Consider the following 23,406-nt stretch of genomic DNA (forward strand, 5'->3'; position numbering starts at 1 on the left):
GAGAATGTGCATTATCAAAATACCTTGAGAGCGGTTCTTGGAAATGTGCAGCCTGCAAGCCTGTATCAGACACTCATTTCCTGTGAAGTGCACACAGGCCTTTTCATTTCTCCACTGAAGAGGACAAAAATAAGGAGGCAGCTCTAAAGTCTCTAAAGACAACACAAAACCAGCATTTAGCCATTTTATTAAAACTGAGCTTACATTTTAATACTATTGAATGCCTATCGAACAGAAACTTCCCAGAAGTTTCAAAAGTAGGACTTTCTACACCTCAAGCTTCTAAATCTTAACTTGAAACCTTGCACTTGGTCAGAGGCGGGGAAAGGGGGTAAGAATTTTACTTGAGTCATTTTGACCACTCACTAACACAGTCACCAAATCCTGCACCACAGTACCTTTTTTTAAAGAGTTGAGCCCGATTTCAGCAAAATGGTGATCTAATAAATACCTTACTGAGGCAGAAGGCTGCAGGATATGCACAAATGAAACCAGAAGAGCAGATAGTAATGAAGTAGACTGACAGAAGGGAGTAAGTTGATATGCCTGCCTTCTGCCTCTACTTACACATAATCAAGGATCTAATTAATGTAGCCTTTAGTTGCATTATTTTAAATAAATATATTATGCCTCCTAATGACACACATGCCTTTACTCTGTAAAAAGATATCATCTCTGTATGGCATACTCAGCTCTTTCACCACCCGCATTTTCACTTACAGAAAGAGATGCAAGTGCCCACTTCTCCCAGCTTGTGAGCTTTTGGCGAGCACCACTAGCCGAGGTCTACAGTGGCCCGGAATAACGGCTCAAGAACACACCACCTCCCCATAGCTTTTATTAATCTACCCACAGCATCAACCCGACTCAAATGATGTAATATTTAAGTACTGGTACTATCTGTTTATTGCTGACCAAACAAAGGTTGGAGAAAGCAGGACAGAGAAGTCTGTGGGTGGCAAGGGAGGAAGGGGGTGGCAAAGAGCTGCAGTGAAAGACTTGGAGAAAAGAGTGAAACATCCCCAGTGGGGACAGAGAGAAAGATGAACAAGGGAAGAAACACAGCTCCAAAGGCACATTTTCTCCTTTGTTTCTTAGCAATGCAACCACAGTATTAGCAACAGCAACTAAGAATCTACACCACCCAACCCCATCTCCATCCTTGTGCAAACTGACCACCAACTTCATAGAAATCCCAGCTGGACTGAGGAGGGTAAGAGGCTCTGGCTGCATGAAGCTGTCATATGGAAATTGAATTTGGCCCTCTCTGAGCAAGCAGAGCTGGGAGGATTTGAAGAAGCTCAGCCTTTCCCCAGTGCTCCTCTGTGCCTGTTTTTCAGGACCCCAGCAGAATTTACCTGTGCCTTCCATCACAAACTTACAGAAACCCTTTGTGTTCCCTCTCAACCCCACCACATTTAAGTAAGTGATAAGCAAGCCAGGTTAATGAGGGATGTACAACGTACTGAATAATAACAAGGAACACAGAAATAACAAAGGCCCAGATTCCAGTCTAGCTCAGGAAAAGATGGGAACCTGTGTGGGAGGGTGGCATCCCAGTAATCCTACTACAGGTTTGTGCCCAAGAGCCTTCCACTCTAGAGGAAACAAGAATCCATACTTCAACAACTACGTTTTAAATCACATACCCAGCAGAATCATTCATGAACACAGAAACAAAGCTTGGCTTTATCTGCAGCAATTGGCCACATCTCTTCATAACGTGATTCAACCAAGAGCAACATTATATGATACTAGAGCCTCAGTCTCACAAACTTCTGTGCATGTGCATAATTTTTAAGCACATGACATTGCCCTGCTGTGACTGAATGGGCCATTTGACATTCACAAAGCATCTGAACTGCAGTTGCAGTTTGGAGAAAGAAGATATGCCTGCATTCCCTCTTAAGGGCACAGTCAATAGAGAACGAAACATCAGGAAACTAGTTATTTCTGATTCCACCCCATTTTACAGAGTTGAGTGTGGTCAACATGTGACTGGGCTTTTCATTTAAGTTCTCTTAGAGCTGCAAGGACTAGAACTAGCAAATGGCACTGTCTAGACCACACAGTCCTAAATAGCAGCTTGCTAACGATACTCTTATCCCTCAACTTTCCAGAACAATGGTCAAGCCACATCCCTCTCCTTCACCATACAGGAGAAGAAAAAAGCCAGGGACATTAGTTTACCATTCTTGAGTTGCTCTCAGTTACCTCTGCAGTACATCTGGATCTTTCCAAACTTCTACTAAGCAGGAAGGAATACACACTTAAACTAAATTTTTAAAAACGGAAAAAAGAAGATCCTAAGAGTAGCGTGAGCTGAGGTTTTACATGGTAACCATTCCAAAATTCTCAGTAAGAGTGTGTGTGTTAGTGGGAAAAAGTGAGTAGTGGATCCTGCATGACTGTGAGCACCATGACTCAGATTGCATAAAGGAGTTTTAGTGATAACCTTTGCCGGCAAAGCTTTCCATGGGTGCACAGCACTGATCTTCTGAGAAAAGGCAGGTGTGAGGCTGCGTTCTGACTGTGCCAGGTCTGGAGGATGGCGAGTTCCTCTGCTTTTCAAGGCAACCCCAACGGGCATGTACCCCTGCTTCACAATTACCCCACCTCCCTGTAACACCTTGAGTTCTGGCAGGCAGCTCGCTTTTCCAGCTAAGACTAAGTGTAACACCCTGCACACTGCTTCTCCAGTGGTTTATGTGAAAGAAGTGGTGTTAAGACCGAGTTATCCGGACCCATGCGGCTGCTTCCCTACAGACCCATCTGAGACATTACATAATTTGCAGGTTTCACTTTAAAAGAAGCATCTCCCTGCCCTGATGCTGTGGAGAACACTTTGACGGCAGGACAATCCCCACAGAGCCTCTGAGGCTGCTCCCGGCACCCCACCGCCACCCCAGAAGGGCACATAGCTCCCTTCGGGGCCAGCAATGAGCTGCGAGCACCTCAAATCTCCGTCTGACCCCCTTGGGGAAGGCACCCCAAGCCCCAACACGCTCCATCTTCCCCAGCCAACAACAGCCCAAACATCGCCAAGAGCCAAACCAGCGGGGGCTGCACCCCTCTGCAAGAAGCCAAGGGGGGACCGGAGCAGACAGACAGACATGTCCCTCGCAGCCCGCCCCCCAAAAGGCCCTTTCCAGTTAACGCCGCACAACTTACTCTCGGCACCTCCGGGGCCACGGGCGGGCGGCGCTGCCGCCGGTGCGAGCGAGCGCTCAGTGCCGGGGCGGCAGCGGCGCTGCCCGGCCCGGCCCCCGCCGCTCTCCCGCCCCGCAGAGAAACGGAGGCGGCCCCGCTCCCCACCGCCCGGCTCCGCCGCGCTCCGCATCCCCCCCCCCCGACCCCTCGGCTCACAAAGGGGCCGGTGCGCGCCTTACCGGGGGCGGCGCGACTGCCCCGCCGGGCCCTCCGCGGCTGCGGGGCGGGCGGGAGCCGCGTCGGCGGCTTCGGCTCCGAGGAGCGGAGCGGCGCGGAGGGGAGGGGAGGGGAAAGGAGGGGAGGAAACCCCCCAAATGTTTCTTTTCCGAGGAAGGAGCCACGGGGGAGGGGAAGGGGAGGGGTTTCTCCCTCCTCCACCACCCCGTGTTTCCACGGCGTGGCTCTTGCAAGGCGAAAAAAAAAAAAAAAAGTAAAGAAGAAAAAAGTTGGGGTTTGTTTGGCTTTTTTTTAAAAGAAAAGTTGGAGCGTTGAGGGGAGAGAGAGAAAAGAAAAAGAAAGATTCTGTGAAAGCCTCCCAGCTGCAGACTGAGAGGAGCCCCACCGGGACAGCACCGCAGCATCCACCAGCCCCGGGACCCGCTGGAGCCACGTGTCGCCCGGGGAGGCGGCGGCGGGGACCGCGGCTCTGCCCCTCCTCCCAGTCACCATCAGCTGCCCTCCAGCACGGGGCTGGGGCATCGGAGCTCAAAAGCTCCGGGGAAGGGGCTGTTTCCAGGGCCGAGGGGTGACGCACAGGCCCGGGGCGGGCAGAGCCATCAAACTAAGGCTCTTTACACCAGCGGAAAACGGGGAGCCTGTCCCGGCCCTCCCTGCCAGCGTTCTCTCAGCTCCTCTCCGGCATGCAGGAGCTTCCAGAAGAGCACCGAGCACCCTGGCAGCACAGCCTGTGTAGCGGTGGAGCACACGCTTGAGGAGCATGCCTACAACAGCCGCTATTGCTTTGGTGGGTCAAATGAAAATACTGGAAATTACGGAAAAATGGGCAACTACACCAAAATATTACGATGTAAAACATAAATAGTGCACCACATGCTGCATACCATAAGCATATTGCTGCTCAGAGAGAGTAGATGTAATAGGAGAAAAGATAAACCTTTGGAATTCAGTATAAACCCCACAGTTAAAGGCCTAGCCTGCAATGAGGCTGAGACTTGATTGCACCACAGGAGCTCTCACTCACCAAAATACTTGCTCTAGATGCCGCCGAGCCTGCTGCACGCATTCCCTGGTGTGTACACGCCAGGTGAATTGCCCTGTTGAAAAGGCTCTATGCAAACCCCAAACCAGACATGCTCTGGCTGCTCTGTACCAGCTTAGTGATGCAAAGCAGCTGTAACTCCAGCTTGAGCAGCAGACAAAGCTTTACAACTGCTTGGCATTGATAGGGAGCACAAAGCAGTCAGAAACACACCACTGAATCTCATCCTCAGCCTTGCCAGAAGTTCCACTGAGCGTTGAGACATCAGTCCTTGTTTTTTCTTTCAACCAAGCATGAAGATGTTGCTGACCACAGAAGAATTTCTGAACTTCCATAAGAATCTGGGCAAAGCACTTCATTCTTTTTCACAGAGGCTTCAGTGGGAGGACCTGCCACTGGAGCTCTAAATCACGGCAGGGATGAAGTGCTCATCTGTTCCATTTTTGGTTTTTAAATAGACTTGTCACACTTTTCTTTGTATTTTTGGATGGCAGCTTCAAAAATATCCTGTGGTTTGCTTTACGGTTGCCTAGCAGGGAGTCCATTTCCCTCTGTGGATATTTATAGCATTTATTGGGTGACTTCATAGACTCTACCAGCCACCTTGCCTAAACCGGTCTAATTCTGCCTTTTATTCTTCCTCATCATCTTTTCTATGAAAAGTTAACATCCAGCCTCACTGCTCTGAGACTGTCTGTGGGTCTCGCTCATATTTCTCTCATCCACTTGAAACCGTGACCTTGCAGCAGTTACAGCGGAAGCGTATTGCAGCAATCCTCTTCAGCAATAAAAGCTGGTGAGACGTGTCACGATGGCACCATTGACCACAATTTTCCAAAACTCAGACTTGGCTCACAGGGTTCCAAATGTGTTCAGGATCAACGTACCTCTGAAGCGGCTTCATTACAGCTGGAAAACACAAGGGTGCTAAAGTATCTTTTTGTCCTGTGACACAGCAGAGGAGATGGCAACAAAATCATGCACAAGTACAGACTTTCTAGCGCTGCATTTCTTCCTGCAAGCCTGAAACCAAGCTTGGATGTGTTTAAGGGGAAAAACAAATCCTGTCTTTTAGTGAGCTAAAGTAATACAAGTAAATTCCTTATAACCAAGAGACTACCCATGGTCACACCACTAGATTGATTATTTTTTCCCCAACTGCTTTCAGGGCATGGATACTAGCCTGAAAGGCTTTGTGTAATGACCATGAGGATACAGGCAGGCTAATGGTCCTGCCATGAGCAACTCACTTTGAACACTGCCCTATAGTACCTGGCTGGAGAAAGCTGGATCCATCCTAAAGACAGGGTTTCTGATGTGCCCAGGATGCTGATGACAGCATGATGAGGAATAGCTCCCAAGAAGGCACCAGGATTTGTTCTTGGGATTTACAAGTTTTATCCTACCCCTCTTTTTTTCCTGTCCCCAATACTAAAACTTTGAGAAACATGAAAGCATTAATTGGTACAGTTGCTGACAAAATGAACCATTTCCAGAGTTATGTTTGAAGTCCCACTGCCGAGGGCAGTAGGTCTGAGTTCATTCTTCCTTTGGATCATAGTTCTACTTTGTAACATTTCTCTGCTTGTTCTTCAGTGAGCCCCAAGTCTTCGGTAAGTTTTAAGATGTTGATATCCAACAGCCCAAGAGCCAGTAACACCCTGACAGCTTTGCTCCTTCTCAGCGTGCAGATTCCTTACAGCCTGCATAAGGTAGAAAGAGCCACAATCTGCCTATTTACTCCTGTCAGTTTGGGGTGTGTGGGAAGAAGAAAGGTATTTTGGAGCAGGTCACTGCAAACTACTGAACAGAGATGGTTTTCTGGGAAAGCGAAAGTCAAACATTGGCCCAGAGGAGGGGAGAGGTGAAAGAACTAGGGTGGAAATAATGAAGCACTGAAAATCTGCAGAAGAAAGGAAAAGCGATATAGAAAAAAAAAAAAGGAGAACATGGAGGGCACAGGAGAGGAGAGATGGGTAATGTGTTACATATGTCAGTACTGCCTTGCCCTTCAGCCAGCAAACCTGTGAATGGAAGCTCAGCTGGGGCTGGAGCATCATTTCCAGATGACAGGTGACCAATTACTTAGGATCTCGGTGCCTTACTGGGCCTCCAGCCAGACCCAAACGTGGTGTTGTGCGCTGGTGTGGACATTGGCTTTCTGGCTGGGATGTGAGTGGGAAGTGAAGCTGCCGTGAGGATGGAGCTGACCAAGTGGCTCAGACATAACCTGGGGGGTTCCCGCCAAGTAGGAAAGGAAAGAGAGAGAAGAAAGCACAGTGCAGGCCTAGGTACCCTGGCATGAGAGGTGATGCAGGCAATGCATGAGATTTTGTACAGAGAGGAGGATGGAAAGATGCTTGGGGAGTGGGTAGGAAATGACTGCCATCATCTCCTGATGTGCTGCAAATCCATCCTGCAAACAGTACAAAATGTAAAAGCATTCATTCTTTGTTTGGTTTTCCCTTTTGACCCTTCCTTCCCTTTCTAGGTGGTCCCTCTCTTAACTTGCTAAAAGCCTCCTTTTAGGAGGTGATAACAGCAAAGCACTAAGAAGAAAAAAAAGAACCAACCAGGCAACAACAGAAAAAGAGAAAGCCAGGAGGACAAAACCAACACAGGAAAATCCCCCAACCCCCTCCCTCTGCTCCCTCCAGGAAAAAAAAACCAAACAAACTCACACAAAACCCCCCCAACAAACAAAAACAGCTTTCTGTGGTTTCCAGCGAACAGATGCTGTATTAGTTCCACTGTTATGAGAAAAATTAGCACAAGTAGTGGCCCCTTTGCGTGAAGCGGTGGCCAGGCCCCTCCTTCCCCTGCCAGAGCAGGGCTCTTCTCAGTAACGAAGAGAAGCTGCTTTCCAGGAAAGCGAAGATGCAGGGGCTGCCCAGAGCGAAGTGACCCAGCGCGGCTGCGGGGAGCCGTGTGCCGCTGCTTGCAGGCTGCCAGCTCCGGCTCGGGGCTGCAGCGCTCCCCTGCCCAGCGACGCTGCGTCGCAGAGGGCTGGAGGGTGGGCACCCCGCACACCACTGCCGATGCGCCTTCGTTCCAGACCGCAACACCCTCTGCTGTTCTGGCTTTCCCCCATAGCCGCGGCAGAACACGAGTTCTCACTCGTTGCCAGTACATGCCCCCGGTTCACTTGAGGGAGGAAGACCCAGCAGACAGTGACCTTCTAGGTTTTGAAACAAAGCACCAGGCTGCATAATCTGGAAGGTATTTAGGTCAGATTTAAGCAGCTGCAGAGAAAACAGTCTTTTATAACTGCATGGCAAACTGCTCCCTCATCTCTGAATCTGCCCTGTATGTCAAATACACTAGAGCAGTAATAGGATGAGCCAGGACAGAGGAAATGAGGAACCAGCTCGCTGCACCAAGGGACTCAGGTGTGAGCTCCCTGAGGCTTTGTGGCCCCATAAATCCATGACGGACTAAGGTTAACTCCTCCTAACACTGCTGCCCACCAGACATGGAGGTAGAAGTTCAGTTAAGGATTTCACTGTGTCATTGAGGCCTATTGCCTCTCCTTGTTATCCCACATTTTCAGGATGTGTTCGTGGAGAGTTGTCCAAAATTGGTGGACCTTGCCCAAATCCTTCCATTCGGAATCCTTCACTTGGATCACGTAGCCTCAGTCCTGCCCATGCTTCCCCAGATTTGTCCCCTCAGACTGAGATGAGTGGTGATGCTGAACCCCACTCACAGGACACAGGCACTGAGTTCACTCACTTCAGGCATTTCTCCAGAGCAGACAAAAACAGCCATGAGAGGCCACCCCAGAGGAGCACAGAGAGCAATCCAAGATACAGACCCCACAGCAGAAGGTTCCTAAGTCATTGCTGGACCTAGAAGCAGGGGCTTCCTCAGCTGAGGAAATTGAGCCCCTAAATAAAATAAAACTACATAAAATGTAAGGGCTATAATTTTGGGAGCGGTTGTAGTAGAAGCACTGCAGGCTAGTACCATCTGATAGCAGTGTCTGTTGCACCAGACGAATTTCCAAACCATTCTGCTTTCCAGATGATCACAGGACAAAGGACTCTGTCACATTAATCATTGTTGTTTTGTTAAACATCCCATCTTCATTAAAAAACTGCCAGTGTTTGGGAAGCTGCCAGCACCCTAAGTAAACTGCTCAAGTATTTAACTCTTTTCTCCATTATAAAACGCATGCCTCATCTCTAGACTGTTTTTTTCTTGTACCATTGTTAGGCAGTGTGGCAATTGGAGGAGCAAAAATGTAACACTACATAGGTATACTTATGCTTTGATCATAACGGTCCTAAATGTTTATCCCCCATAAGATGTCTTCCAACTCCTTAACAGGGCTTAGAGTTCTTGCAGGAAGCCTCTCCAACTTGTTACCTTCCTCATTGAATCATAGATGTCAAAACTGGGAATTCTTTCACACCACTAATCACATCCATGGAATTAGCAGACACAATATAATCTCCTGCAATATAATCTCATTACACCTGTTCTGCATTCCCTGCTTATACATCTGGAATGGAATTAGCCTTTCTGACTGCACTGGGAGCTCACACTCAGCTGCTCCTACATCGTGAGTCAATCCTTTGCCAGAGTCACTTCCACAAACAGAGCTGCCAGACCAAAAGTGTGGGCTGGGTGGAGCAACTCACCATTGGGCTGTTTCAAAAACACCTGTTACACGCTTGTATCAACTTTAGCATTTTGACACTCACTATCTAATCAATTATTACTACAAAATGTGTTGATTTTGTATCATTCCCGTTTTCTAAAAATCAAAATACGGTGTAAGACTGTGTCACTTTCCTTGCTGGAGCCCTGTTACTTCAACAGCTTTTACATTTGTCAGTCAAATCCATAACCCAAACCTATAACTTACATCTCAAAAAGTTCCCAAGCAGTTTTATGAATTCTTTTCCATAAACACATGAGACTTACTGTTAACTAGAACTCTTCCCTTGTTTTTAAATGTTCCTAGTATGTGCTATTTCCTTATTCTGAGGTCAATAAGGAGCTGGTAGGCCTGTAATTACAAGTGTCAGATTACTTATGGTTTTTGCTGTTATTTCATCTCAGCCTATGGAGAATCTGTCAGATTTTCCAAGTGAAAGAAGTTTAATTCTAGACAAGAGCTGGAGAGAAACTTCTCTGCTTCCCCTACCACTTCATACATTAGAATAGGTGCATACTCTAAAGGTGTGTATGGGCTTTGTAGAGATCTGGAGAGTAGCTCACCTCTTGAGTTAACCAAAACAGGCCCAGGGGATGGGAACCAGCAGACACTCCTGAATCTGTCCCAAATGTAATAGACTTTGTGATTAATGAGGAAATGGAAAGCTGAAACTGGAAAGAGTTTATTTGTATGATAAAAGCTCATATATAATTTATATGCAATAAATGTTTCTAGCTATTTCATTAGTTGCAAATGAAGTGATGCAAATGTACACCACTTGGACCTGATGCATGGTGTGTGCCTAGGGCTGCTTCCAGCTGAATGGTGGTGGTTCATGTGTGGATGATTTAACACTCCAGCAGCCCCACTATCCAAATTATGCTGCAGGTTAATCCCTGGAGTAGAGGTACTCCACTTTTTCAACCACTCATAGCTTGGCTTAAAACAAAGATTTCCATTTAAACTATCATATTGGCCTCAGACTGTGGTGGGTGGGAGCCAGCATCTATATGTCTCTCCCACTTTCTGCACAGCTGGAGAGCTCTGGAACAAGGAGCGCAACAGGACTGGAGCAAGGGAAGAGAAACCAGCTGAAACCATCACAACTTTTTTTGCTCTTAATATGTCAGTGGCTTTTTCAGTCATCAGAAATTCACATAAATGAAATTCAACAAGAAATTAGGGAAAACCGAAGAAAAAAATACACCACGCGAAGTACCTGGATGGATCTGCTGCTGTCCAACAGAGCCCAGGGGTGGCGGAATGTTCATATCCTACCTCGGCTCTTCCCACATGGGCAGCCCATTTAAACCCTTAAGATTTCTTGGGACCATCTCCAAGGCAAGCAAGATTTGTGGATGTGAGCCAGCATGTTGGAGCTGGTTGCATGATAACATGCTGCCCTGTGATCACTTTGATTATCCTGCCCACTATAGATTGCAGCATATGCTCACAACGTGGGGCTTTATATAGAGGTGTGTCCCATATATATCCTCTGAAAGAAATCAGTTAAGCTACCAATAGTGTGGGGTTTTTTTACTTGCACAAGAGGATTTGGGGTACAGGACTATTACTAATAAATCAACATAAATAGATCAATATGTCAGTACTTCAGTGTTTAAATCCAACCAGCTATGGGGAATTTGTCCCCTGGTAGCAATCAATCTGCTGTACTTAAAGTTTCCTCACCAGATCTGCAGCAAGCACAAACTGATCAATGCTATTGCAAGTCAGTGGAGCATAACAGCTTTGCGTGCCCCAGAGTTCATCCTTGCAGGTCTCCTGCTCCTTTGCAAGGATATAGAGGTTAAATTATCCTTTGCTAAGCACATGGGATATCTCAAACTAACTCCCAGTTCTTTATGCAAAACCAGCCTTTCTTACCACCAGCCCAGTGCAGCCCAGCCAACGCCTCAGCACCTTTCCAGATGGAGTCTAATTTGGTCCTCCACAGGCAACAGTTCCACTGCAGTAGCCTGCAGCACTTCATAGAAGTAGATGCAGCAGAATGAATTCTGTGAGCCATCCAAATTCTGCCGTGCATCCTGCATAGGGCCCTTCCCTTGGGGCTTGGTTTTCCAGGCTGTGCAGGGGCAGATGCACACTCTTGTGAGATGCTGAGCTGCTCTGTCAGAGGGGTGAGTAACATTGCTAGAGAAGGCATGAGGGACCTGGAGGACAACTCCACAATCTGGCTTTGGCTAATAGGATGACAGTCCTGCCACTGAGGGGAAGGTCCAGGGAACATCCCAGTGCAACTTCCTCCACTTGGAGCTCTCTCAGAAATCACTTATTCCTGATAATTTCTGTGAGGAATTTTTCCTTTTCCCTGAGGTGACTGATGATGGAGCCTCCTACCGGAAGTGATTTAGGATGCAGGTCACAGGAGTCTTAGAGAATGCATTCACTAGAGAATGCATTATTCCCACCTGAGCCCCAGAGTCATCTCTGTGACCCAAAGCAATGAGAGACCAGATCCTACTGGCTGCTGGAGTCGGAGAGAGAGCCCAGCGTGGTGGAGGAGAGAGTCCAAGACCTATGGGTGGTGATGCATATACCACCAGGTCAAACATTTACACCAGGATTATCCCAAACAAGGCTTGTGTCCAAAAACTGGTATTAGGTAGAGGTCAGGACTGACAGGTAACTACCACCTACCTACAAGTTCTGTCCAGAACTCTTGGCTGTTAACAAGCTCCCTGGGACCAGCTCCAGCATTTAACACTCAGAGGATGTTGCTTGTGGATACAAGTTCTCAGAGGTGAAGTTCCCAATGCCCCAAACACAGGTGGCAGCTGAGGCCTGGGGATAACCTGCGTTGTGCTTGCATGGCTGGCTGGACAATGCCACCACCTTCAACAGGCTCATTTCACTGCTCCCCAGAAGCAGATCTGGCTCATGAGTGGCAATGGATTTTCCTGGCCATGGCCTGTTTTTCCATCAACCTCTGAGGTTTGTGCAAAGAGTCTGCATAACTCCTGCTCATGACACAGGGTCCTGTTCCTCAAGAGTCATGCCACAGACTGAAGAAACACAAGCCTAGCAGCAGCCACTGCCTAACAATTATGCTGCCTTCTGATGGCTTCTTTCGAAGAAATTCCTACAATGCACAGGAGGGCCATGCCCTCTGCTAACAGCCACAGTGATTGATTCTTGAATTCATTCCACAAATCTGTTCTGCCAAACTGTTTCTCACTTTTCACCTTTTGTAATCAGCCACCCACGTCTGACAGTTGCAGGAAAGAAACTATAGAAGGTACTGTGGCCTCTCTCCCTCTTGTAGTCTCCCCAGCACCTGTAGTCTGCTTTCCCACTCCTCCACTATAGAGGCTTAAGAAAAAGCAATACGCTGGACTTTCCAAACCTGTAAAAAGTCATGTTCTGATTTCCTTTCTAATGGCTCACCTGGAGGGGAGGCTGTGAGCTGCATAGCACTCTTATTTCTTCTCAGTAATGGGTCCCCAAGGTTACCTTTCAACTGCTGTGGTGCAGAGCCTATTTTGCCAGGATGAGTTTGAGCTAGGCAGGAGAAACAGGGCTGTAAGCTTCTACACTGGTTTCTTTCAAGCTTTTTAGGCTGTTCTGAAAATGTATTGTGTAATTTAGGAGACTGATTTGCTGAACTGAGCAGAGGGCTTTCAATTATCAGTATAAAAATGAGTCCCTACGAACAGACATTCATTATGCTCTCTCCAACTGTTTCAGCAAGGTGTGCCACTGCTCACAACGCAATTTGACTTTGCTTCCTTTGACTTCAGAGACCTTGACTGAAGAGAAATGGTTGTGGTCTGCATTAGGCCTAGCAGACTGACTGTTGGAGGGAATGCAAACAGCCATACTTGGGTGTTGACTTTCTTGAAACTCGGTCCGTGCAGCCATCACCTTTCTGGGCAACCAAGGAGGAAAACTATATAGAAACCTCTCCATCTGAGAGGGGTCTGTTTTTGCAGAAGAGGAACAGAGCGGCTAAGGCAGTGCTGTCCACTGTGTATCTGTGGCAGCTTGGCCCTGCAGTAGAGTCAGTTCACTGCAATGGGTCACAGTATGGGAAGGTGACTCTTGTCCCTGGAGCAACATGATTCCAGCAAGTGTTAGGAGTTCAGAAGAGTCTCTCTATCAGAGAGCGACAGAAGTTCAGTGTCGGTGTCAAGCACTGAGCCTGTTTGATGTCATTATGAAGTCCTGGGTGAGTTAAAACATCTCACACTGTGTCACCACAGTACAGGCAGTTTCTATTGTCAGTAATGTGTCTTCTGAAGGTAGTCAGGGATGCAGCCGTACCTCCCTGATTTTGATTCGTCCCTATCATGCCCAGGAGGTTGTTTTCAGCTTCAGACCCCACAGACTTCGTTAACTTCTGGTTACTCTCACTGAGCCTGATCCAAACACAGGCGGGGGCAGAGGCCGGGTTGCCGCGGGGAGGGGAGCGGGGCGGTGCAGCCGGGCCGGCCCGCCCTGCCCTGCCGCCGGGCCGAGCCCTCCTGCCGCCGCCTCAGCTCAGCCTCACGGAGCGGTAGGAGGGGGCCGGGGGCCGGGAGCGGGGCAGGGGCGGCCGCAGCGTTGCGGGGTCGGTCTGGGCGCCGGGCAGGTGTCGGTCCCCGGGCAGCCCTTCCCCGGGGTCGGGACCGCGCCCTCCAGGGCGCCCTGAGGCGAAAGTCCGGGTGTAGCGGCGCCTCCTGCCCTCCTGGGGAGGCCCCAGCCCGGGCCCGGGGGGACCCCAGGGCCGGAGCCCCGCGGGCCCTGGCAGGGCTGCCCGAGGAGGGCGATCAGGCTCTGCCGGGAGCCCAGATCATCAGGAAGGGGCAGGTCCGCGGTCACACCGGGAAGTCAGCCCGCGGTTGGTTGTCAGGATCTGGCCCGGCGAGGGCAGCTGGAATCAGATACAGCCCCGTGATCAGCAGGCAGGGCCACGGTTCCTGAGGGAGGGTGCTGTTGGTGGAGACTGGCACTCCTGCAGCACTGCTGGGGCTGGTCCTGGGCTGAGCTTAAACAGGGTCATGGAGAGCCCCAGGTTTGGCTGATTGGGACCATCGGGGCCCTGACAGCAGCCTCCCCTCTCAGCCTAACCCCTCTGTCCTCATGCGTTAGAGAGATATGGGCTCAGGAAGGACTTGCTGTAGAGTGATTTAATTGCAGTGCAGTCTCAGGGGGCTATTTAAGGGAGTAGAGACACAAGATAGGGGATATGGCATGAGACACTTGGGGATGGGAATAGTCAGGTTGTCTGTAAGGGGCCCCAGGGCTTGTGGGTAAAGGAGAAGTGTTCAAACCACTATTGGAGGGTCTCCAGAGGCTGGGTAGTGCTGGGGGGTTCACTCAACAGCCGGGGGTTGAGCAAAGGTCAGTTGTATCTCCATGATTACCTGGCAGATCAGCAGTAATGAGACAAGTCTGAGGTTGAGCAGGTTCACCTGGCCGGTTGTGGACCTGTGTTCCATGCACAGTCCCTGGCCCTGAGGGGTGCACGGGCAGGTAGCAGCTGTGGGGCACGGAGCCATCTGCTCTCTCGAAGGTGCCGACTGGTGGTGCGAATGAGAAACACCAAGGTAAAAGTGAACAAGGTGATAACAGTCTACTATTGGAGGCAGCATTGCCCAAACCGTCTTTCTGGTCCAGGACAGGTGCCTGGCTGACTGCAGCTAACTCGGGGAATTCTGCATGATTCCCTCTTGCCAGATCTCCTGTGCCTTCTGGTCGGGTTGCAGCTGCTGCAGAGACAGAGAGGAGGCTTTCTTCTCCTGCATAGGGAAAGCTTATTTCTTCCTAGGAACATTGCTAGTACGTGCTGGGAGGAGGATTCCCCAAACAGGCAGTCAGGAATGGCAGCTTGGGATGTTGAATGGGGAGCTATAAATCAGCAAGCTGCTAATTAAGACCACAGGAGGCTGGTGAGTTACTAAAGACTTGTTTTATTCTTCTCAGAGCTTTGGACCATTAACAAGACCCCTGGGACCTACTCCTAAGCACGTGGCTCTCCGGTGACCCTATTTTGGGCATGTTCTCAGAGCTGAAGTTCCCTGTACCCTGGGGCCACGTGGCAGCCAAGGCCTGGGGACCCTTGGAGGGACATCCTGTGCTGTGTTTGCATGGCTGGCTAGACAATGCCAACACCTTTGACAAGCTCATTCCATTGCTTCCCAGAGGTAGGTCTGGCTCATCAGGATGGCTCTTATTGTGTGTCAGGGCTGCACATCTTATACTCTCTCCCTTTCAGGCTGCTATTATGTGGCAATGGATTTTTCTGGCCATGGTTTTTCATCCCACCGACCTGCTGGCTGCCCCTACCATTTCCTGGATTATGTGACTGATGTGCGCCGTGTGGCAGACGGTGGGTATTTGAAGGGACCCTTCAGGGGATGCTCGTGCAGAGGGAGCTATATTGCTCCTGCTCCTTACAACAAGCAGGCAGCATTTACTGCTAGGAAGGAATCAATTCCCCCTACTTATCCTGTTTGATGTTAGCCAGTGCTTTGTGACTGAATAAGCGTCCTGCTTTCTCACTGTTTTGCTAGAGGAAGAGGCAGTAAGCCCTGAGGAGCAAGTGTTTCTATATTAAAAAGAGCAGTAGTGGTGAAGTGGTGGATGCAACTAAATAGTGTTGCCAGACTTACTTTTTGTAAGCAGCCAGTGACCTCTAACCAGTGTTAGGTGTAAGCTGGAGACTCTTCTGGTTCTCTCTGATGGCAGCTTGCTGCTTGCTTTAGTATCATACAAAGAAATCTGAAAGCCAGAGTGTCTTGTGCTCCTAATAACTCCTGATGTAACTGTCTGTATGCTGATCTCACAGGAGGTTGTGGCACGTGCAGTTTTGCATCCCTTATTCTGTACACAAAGAGCCTCTAGAAGTTCTCTGATGTTCCAGAGAGTAAAACTCATCTTTCAGTGAGGTATATTTCAGATGGGGAGAACTGAAAAAGCTGTATTTTCCTATAAGCCTCTCAGAGTGCCCTAAAAATGGACTGAAGAGCCTGATGTGCTAAATGGTGTAGAGAATTTTCACATGGAATAATTGTACTTTCCTCAAAGCAGCAGACCTGGTTCTGTGTCCTCAGTTGTCTTGCAGAACGCCCTGCAGCAGGATGCTCTGTCAAGGTCTCCCAGCAGATGCTGCCTGGTTAGGCTCCTCTGCTTCTTGCCAGTCCCATGTCTGGCAGTGAACAGGAATTTGCTGGAGTTTGTTTGACATACAGAGAGCTTGAGAGCTGCACGGCTTAACTACCAACAAAATGAAGTGGTGAATGCATTTTTTCTTTAAAATTGGGCTACTTAGCCACCTAGTTTATGGATTAAGAAGCAATTAACCAGTGCAAAAGCCCTCCTGGGAGAAGGGGCCCATGTTGGTGGAGAAGCAGCAAGATGCTGCTGCTCTGGTTTCTAATGCAGCACTATCTGTTTTTGTCTGTTGCCACTTAGCCTTGCAGTGGAGACGGTTCACCCTGATGGGTCACAGTATGGGTAAGTGGCTCTTGTCCTTGTAAGCTGTGAGATTCATGGAAATAGGAGTAGATAATTAACTTACAAGACATGCTGCTAGGAGCTGGGTTAGAATATTTATTATATTGTGTCAAGTACCAGGTTCCTGCTTGAAAAGGAAAAAATTCAAAAGATTCAAAAATCCGTGCCCTTGTCTGAAATGCCTCTGCTTTCAAGACCCTGTGGTACAAACAGTGGTAACTCTTGCTGTGGGCGTTTCCCCACCCTCGGGAAGGAACAGTGATGGGCAAAGAGGGGTGGTCTATGAAGGAGAATTCACAGCCTTCCTCCCTGGTCCCCACAAAGCCTGGGAACAGAATTCCCATCTTGGTGGGCTATAAAGCTTGCTGAGGGGAACTGGACTCCAGGCTCCACCCCTTTGTGCTTGGAACATGATTTGGTTTTGCCACGATATGGGGTTTGCTCCCCAAGGCTGCTCTGGCCACAGCTCACAGGACCTGCCCACCATACCCTTTTAACTAGTAACTCCTCCTTGGCCTTTGCTGCCTGAGAGGGAGGTGGGGATGGCACAGGATGGGGAATACAGCAAGCCAACAGCCCTGTTCTGTGCCTGCAGCCTGCCTGCTGGGAGAGCTCTACCCTGTACTTTGGCTTTGTCCTGTGGTACAATGTGCATTTTTACTTCTCAGGCTGCTCCTGCTGTGGGGAAGGGAAATTTCTGTTACTGGGGGCTGTTCTGGGCATAACTGAGCACCCTTCTCTCCTTCGCAGGAGGAGCTGTGGCAGGAATGGTGAGTAAAGCATCATTTCTTCATGGGGTTTGTGATTTCTGCAGCTGCAACAACAAATGGGAGAGGAATGAAGAGACAGACAGTGTGGGACCTGGATCTTGGGAGGAGAGACCCTTCCCAGACCCCCTCTTCCATTTAGCAGGATAAAGACATCACTCAGTGCTCAGCTTTTCTTTCTCCTATTGTTTCATCTCTCTTCAGTTCTGCTTCCTTTATCCTGAGATGGTGGACAAGCTGATCCTGCTGGAAAGTCTTGGCTTTCTGCTAGCTCCAGAGGTTAGATTTCATGTGTCCTTCCCTTCACTTTTTTTAAATACAAAAATAGATGTTTTTTTTCTTTGCTTCATTTGTTCAGAGAAAGCACTGATGTGACCAGTTCCTGGCAGGTCACACAAGTCCCAGGCTCTTCCTTTTGGCAGGCACTGATCTGCTCCTTGTTGCACGGACTGAGGTCCCTACTTAGGGTGGCCCTTGAAGGACCCTTGGCAGTGCTCCATATCATGCAGTCCCTTAGCACCAAAATTGTCTGTGCCGTGCCCGTGTACAAAGGGAAGTGGAACCTCTGTCCAGGCAGCCGCCAGCTGAGGTTTTCTTTTTGCCAGTGGCTTGTTGGGTGACCTAGGTGCAAGACTGGTGGATTTCTTTTTCTGTTCCTGGCAGGACATAAAGCTACATTCCCAACTTGCCATCATTGCTACCAGATGCTGGAGCTTTGGTTGGCAGAAGTGGGACAGAAGCCCTGGGTCAGAGATACCAAATTTTGGACAGTTGTCCTCAACTCAGAAGTGAGGTAGGAAGAGTTAGAAAAGGTTGTAAGGGTAAAAAGTAAGTAAGTTCATTACAGCAGTACTGATGTTCCCTTTTTTCCAGAAATGGGCATTTTTTAATAGGATATCCATAACTGGTACCAGTTCTGGGGGATGTTGAAGGGTGAAATTCCCTCTTCTACCAGCTGATAGGGGGTAAAATGATTCAGAAGAGAGGGGTTACTCCTCTCCCTCTCTGTGTTTCAGGACACTGAGGCATGGCTGAAATCTAAACGGAGGGTGATTGACAGATTACTGAGTCTAGAGGCAAAGGAGCAAACTCCCAAAGCACGGAGCCCTGAAGCAGCATTGCAGAGGTGGGTCCCCATCTTTCCTCTTCATTTGCTGCCTGCCCTCACCTTGACAGTTAAAGCTCCAAGAATGAGAAAGGGAAACTGTCCCTGCACTTCCTCTTTCAAGTCCTCCTGTGGAATCTCAGGAAGACCTTTTGCTTCTGCTGCCAGAAGCTGCCGCTTCATCCCGCTCCTTTCTGAAGCAGCCTGAGAGCTTGCTGTCACCTTGTCATGTCATTTTTGTTTTGCTTCCTCCCTTTTCCGGCAGCACTATCTCTCTGCCGTGTCTCCCCCAGGCTCTTAGAAGCGAACAGCCATCTGACAGCAGAGGGTGGAGCAATCCTGCTGCAGCGAGGAGCAACTGAGACACCCGCTGGTGAGGGGCTGCGTGGTGCTGGGCCAGCGTTGGGTGTGGGAAGGGACTAGTGCCAGTAGCCATTGTCTTCTGCAGAGTACAGGATGCCCTAGCTACAAGTTTACACAGCCTGAATGGGATCAATTAAGTCTGGAGGCAGACCTCTCCATTCCTAGCAACTGGGATTGGTGCTCGAGTCCTGGAACAGCTAAAGAAAATAAATCAAAAAAAAAGGAGAAATCTGAATTAACACTGTTTCCCTATCTCAAAAAGTCTTGGACAGACCCCACAAGCGAGGAAAACCAGAACAACTCTTGCTCCTGTGAGACATGAAAACCTTCTGTTGTTTTTCTTTCCAGGGCTGGTATATAACAGAGACATGAGAGCCCGTATGGTGAGCATTGCTCTTCTAACTTCTGAGCCCTGAGCTTACAGAAAACTCAGAGATAGTGGAGGCCTGCTCAGTGAGCCCAGGCTCTGCCTTCACCCAGCCATTTACTTTCTGCTTCCCTAATTCCCACGTCTCCTTTAAATGCTGCTGTTAAAAGAGCCTGCACTTGATCATTGACTCAACTTAGAGTCACTGGAAAATGTTACTGATTTTTTTTTTTAGAAGTTCCTCTGCCCCAGGGCCTCTGGCCACATTTTCCTGCTATTATGACTCTTCAGGCAGCAGATGGATGGATGCTTTCTGTCAGCTTCTTTGTCAGGTGACCCGTATAAGAAGGGGAAGAGAGTTGAGCAAAGTCTTTACATTTGATATTTTGATAGTTTTGTGCTACTTTTGAGCAAACAGGGCCTCTTCTACCTGTGCTACTGCCAGATATGGAAGCCAGGGTAGTGTACTGTCTCCTTTTTAGTAAAAGGATTTTTAAAGCTTTTCTCTGCTATGAGATCATTCCCATATGTGCTGCATCCCAGCAGGCAGTGTTGTTGGCAGCCCTGGAATGCAGCTGGACAGAAGGAGCCTTTGCAGAGCCAACTACTTCTGTGCACAGCTCTGGACACTTATCATGTCCCAGCATGGAAGCTTTGGGGCCACTGCTACTTCTACCTTCAGAGCCTCTAGAGCAGGAGGGCTTAGGGATACCCTCTGCCCTCAGCTGCTGTCCCTGACCTCTGCCACTGTCCCTCTCTTTGCACCTGCAGCAGAGTCGAGAGTCCCTCACAGTGGATCAGTGCGTGAAGCTCCTGCAGAAGATCCAGGACCGTGTTCTCATCATTGTGTGAGTGAGGCATAAGCCAAACCAGCTCTTGCTGCCTCCCTTGGTGGAAGAAATGAAGGCTAGGAAGGAGTCCTCCACTACCCGTTCCTCTACAGCAGTCACCCAGATCTTTGGCCAGTTAGCACAACAGTACAACCTCACATATGAGAAGTATTTTCCAGTTTCCCACCACTGCCCTGTGTTAGGCAGGCTCCTGGAACAGGCAGGAGAAACTGGAACATCCTTCCAGCCTGGCACTGGGTCTCCCTGGTGCAAAGCTGGGAGGAAATGCTAGTCCTGTCCCATCTTCCCCACACTCCTGGCTTCATGATCCCATTGACCCTACAGCAAGGGGCCATCCTGGCAAATATGTGACCCTCCACAGCATCACTCCAACGTACTGTCCTCCTGAGCTGACTCTACCTCAGGGACAGCAACCCAGCCTGCCCCCTTCTCCGGACCCCAGAACCTCTCGCCTGAGCAAACAGGTGAAACTACAGTAGCCTCCACCTCCTCCAGCTGGTCCTGGAGCCCCTGGACTGACCGAGCTCCTTCGGGCTCTCCCCTGTGGTACCCAGGGCAAGAAGCCCTGGGGACATGGCCAGTGGCTTGCGCAGAGCCCTACAAGCTGTTAAACTGTCCCTGGGCAGAGCTTGTTCTGCGAGTCCTCCTCTGCATTTTCCCCATCTCCTTGGAGGGCAAGGTGTGCAGGCTCTGGCTACCTTGGCCTGTGTGGTGCTATTAAAAGATTGTCTAGAAAACAAGAGGAAGTGGTAGCAGTTAAGAAATGAGGTGCAGTTTTGGCTTCCCTGACCTGTTATAGTATCATAAGAGCTTAAGGATATTCCTTCTTGTCCAGAAATGTAACATCATGGTAAGGCCAAGTCCTCAAAGCCACAGAGAGTACATGCCTTTGAACCTGGGATGTCACCTTGTCCCATCATCTGCAGCACAGTAGGAGACAGCATGATCTTTGCTCTGCAGGAGGTCTATTGCTGGCTTCTCCTGGGAAACTGTCTTCATACCTCCCCCTCCAAGCAGGGCACACCCTGTTTAAATCAGCAGTATGGAGGGGCAAAAAGGACAGTGGAGAGATGTGGAAACTGTAAGGAAGGAAAGAGTTAAGGGAGGAAGACAGAACAGGGGCAGGGAATGATGTTCTCAGAGCAGTTACGGAGACAGCCCTGGGAGGACAATATTTAACCAGTCTCCACTCTGATACGACTAGGCAGTCACCCAAGGTTTTACACACATAGTGTGATAAAAAATAACTGCTTAGCCAAGCTGTGCTCTGACTACCACGTATGACACTGTCACCTGGCTGCTTACAAGCAGCCTGGAAAGAACAGTTGGGTCTGTCACACCCACCCTCCCCCCCGCCACTGTCTTGGGGACACTGCTTCTGCCCAGGGTTTCAGCAAAGTCAAATGGGGGCACACTGCTGTACTGAGCCTTGCTGTTGCTTTTCAGATCACAAGATGGACTTTTGGTACCACACAAGTTACACTGCAGAAATCACTTTGTGAAAGCCCTGTGGGAGGCATTTGAGTCTACCCTCAAAGAGGTGAGAGCAAACACCATCCTTGCATCTCTACTCTGTGTGCCACTGACCTGGGAGCAGCAGCTGGGAAGTAGCTCACCTTGGTGGACACCCCCCAGTAGGTGACTTGTCCTGAAGGGCACAGCTCTCACGCTTCTTGCCCCTCCTGCCGAAGTCCCAAGTTAGTACTGCCCTCTGGACCTAGATCTTCCCTGGTCCTCCCATCCCTGTTCTGCCTCCCTTGCCCCTGCCCCTTCCCATGAGTGTCACAGCAAGCAGTGTTTGCCTGAGGGAACACTTTCCCAGTCTACATCTTCTTGTGTCCCTTCTGTCCAGCACATCCAGCTAGTCGAGGTGCCTGGGAGTCATTTTGTGCACCTGAACGAGCCTGAGGTGGTGTCTGGGATCATCAGCAACTTCCTGACAGCGCAGAACACTAGAGCTAGACTCTAAGAAACCCCAGTGGCTGCAGCAGTCCAGGAGAACTGGGAGCTAAAAAGCAGGCTCCAGCAGAATTGTCACCATTCCTACCTCACATCCAACTCCTCACATCATGATACTCTTTCCTGCGCTTAGCTCACTGCAGAGTGGAAGCATGTCTGCCAGGGGTCCTCTGAAGGAGAGCTGAGCAAAATATCTCAGTTGTCAAAGGGAAGAGGAATCCCTACTCCCAGCTCTGTGAGTACAGGGATGGCGGCCCAAAGTGGCCTTCCCCTTGCTTGTTTGGCTTGTTCCAAACTTGCACCCTGAAACAGTGCAGGAATACAGGCAGAGGCATCCTCTGTGACAGCAGCAGCACCAGCTTTGACACTGCAAGAGAGGTGACTCATCTTGCCTCCTCCCTGAGGATGGTGTGGCCAGGCTGCTCCCAGGATTAAACCTGATGAAAAACAAGTGAAGTTTTCTGCTTCTCCACTTACTTCCATAGGGGCCTGAGCTCAGAGGGCCTCAGTGTCTTTGTTCTACTGTGAGAGCTGGTGTTTTTTTAGAAGTCAGCTTAAATAAGAGCTCACCTGGGCACAGAAGCCCATTTTAATGAATGTCACTAATCCTCTAGCCGAAGCAGCTAGAGCTACTAATTATGGAAAAATTGGCAGAGATGATTTCTGTCCTAAATAAAGATTAATCTCCTAATGTTAAGTCCATCTTCTTGATTCAATAGGAGAGCGAACCTCCCTTCTCTTTTGGGATGCTCACCCAAGCAGCTAAAACATATCTTAGGAGGCAGCACTTTTTACATACAGTCCACCTTAGATAGGGCATATTAAGAATCTGCCTCCCAGCTAAATTAATGCAAAAAGCCAACTGAAGCAGCAACACAAGCACTGCAAACTGTATTTGCAGTGGGCTTTCCAGGAAAAGGTAAATCCATTTTAAATCAGCTCTGTGGAATTTACCAGCACTTCCACCTTACATTCACAGTCACACCTGCATTGAGGCTGCAGGCAGTAAAATAAATATGTTAAAGCCTGGGGCTGGGCAGGTTACTTCGATCATAGAGTGTGCTGGGGTGACCTGTCACCAAGTCCAAAGCTGCACAGATGTTATATGTGCAGTACAAAAGCACCGATCCACACCTAGATGTGCCTGCTGCCACCTTTCCCTGCCTTCTGTGGGCTAGTGACAAGTTAAGTGGATACAGGCCTTGGAGAGTCTGGTTTCTCATTCCAAGGCCAGGCTGCTTGAAGTGGCACTTGTTCTTGCAACAGTGCCGGACAACAGATATTTCCCATGGCCCAGATATGGCTGCAGAGCTCCACGCACAGGTGGATGACTGGGCAACTCAACACCTGGCTGAGAGGGAACTGCCAGGGAGTGAATCACTGAGGGAAGTGGTAGGGCACTTACCAAACCACTGATCTTTCCTTGTGACAACAGGTCACAAGGATC

General features: G+C 49.3%; 2 protein-coding genes across 4 annotated transcripts in view; one reads left to right on the forward strand and one right to left on the reverse strand.

Annotated features, from left to right (window-relative positions):
• The window catches only part of NFAM1 (NFAT activating protein with ITAM motif 1), a 54,511-nt gene extending 40,995 nt beyond the window's left edge, over positions 1 to 13,516 (reverse strand). The window contains exon 1 of the mRNA XM_027664429.1: positions 10,977 to 13,516. The gene's annotated coding sequence lies outside the window, so the exon portion shown is untranslated. The remainder of the gene's footprint in view (positions 1 to 10,976) is intronic.
• A 22-nt stretch (positions 13,517 to 13,538) lies between these two features.
• SERHL2 (serine hydrolase like 2) lies at positions 13,539 to 22,930 on the forward strand. Of its 3 annotated transcripts, none has more exons than XM_027664511.1 (12): positions 13,539 to 13,605; positions 15,015 to 15,235; positions 15,307 to 15,420; positions 16,506 to 16,547; positions 17,298 to 17,317; positions 17,519 to 17,593; positions 18,331 to 18,440; positions 18,713 to 18,792; positions 19,131 to 19,165; positions 19,921 to 19,997; positions 21,447 to 21,540; positions 21,853 to 22,929. In XM_027664511.1, the coding sequence occupies exons 2-12, from the start codon at positions 15,088 to 15,090 to the stop codon at positions 21,967 to 21,969; spliced, it is 912 nt and encodes a 303-aa protein (XP_027520312.1). In that variant the 5' UTR covers positions 13,539 to 13,605; positions 15,015 to 15,087; the 3' UTR covers positions 21,970 to 22,929. The 3 variants fall into 3 exon arrangements, with proteins under 3 accessions (XP_027520312.1, XP_027520329.1, XP_027520321.1); XM_027664520.1 differs by lacking the exon at positions 13,539 to 13,605 and adding an exon at positions 13,869 to 14,638 and having other exon boundaries at positions 21,853 to 21,969; XM_027664528.1 differs by lacking the exon at positions 16,506 to 16,547 and having other exon boundaries at positions 21,853 to 22,930.
• Positions 22,931 to 23,406: the final 476 nt, after the last annotated feature.

The sequence above is a fragment of the Corapipo altera genome, unplaced genomic scaffold (assembly GCF_003945725.1).
Source record: "Corapipo altera isolate COAL_440 unplaced genomic scaffold, ASM394572v1 1, whole genome shotgun sequence".
Taxonomy (NCBI): Eukaryota; Metazoa; Chordata; class Aves; order Passeriformes; family Pipridae; genus Corapipo; species Corapipo altera.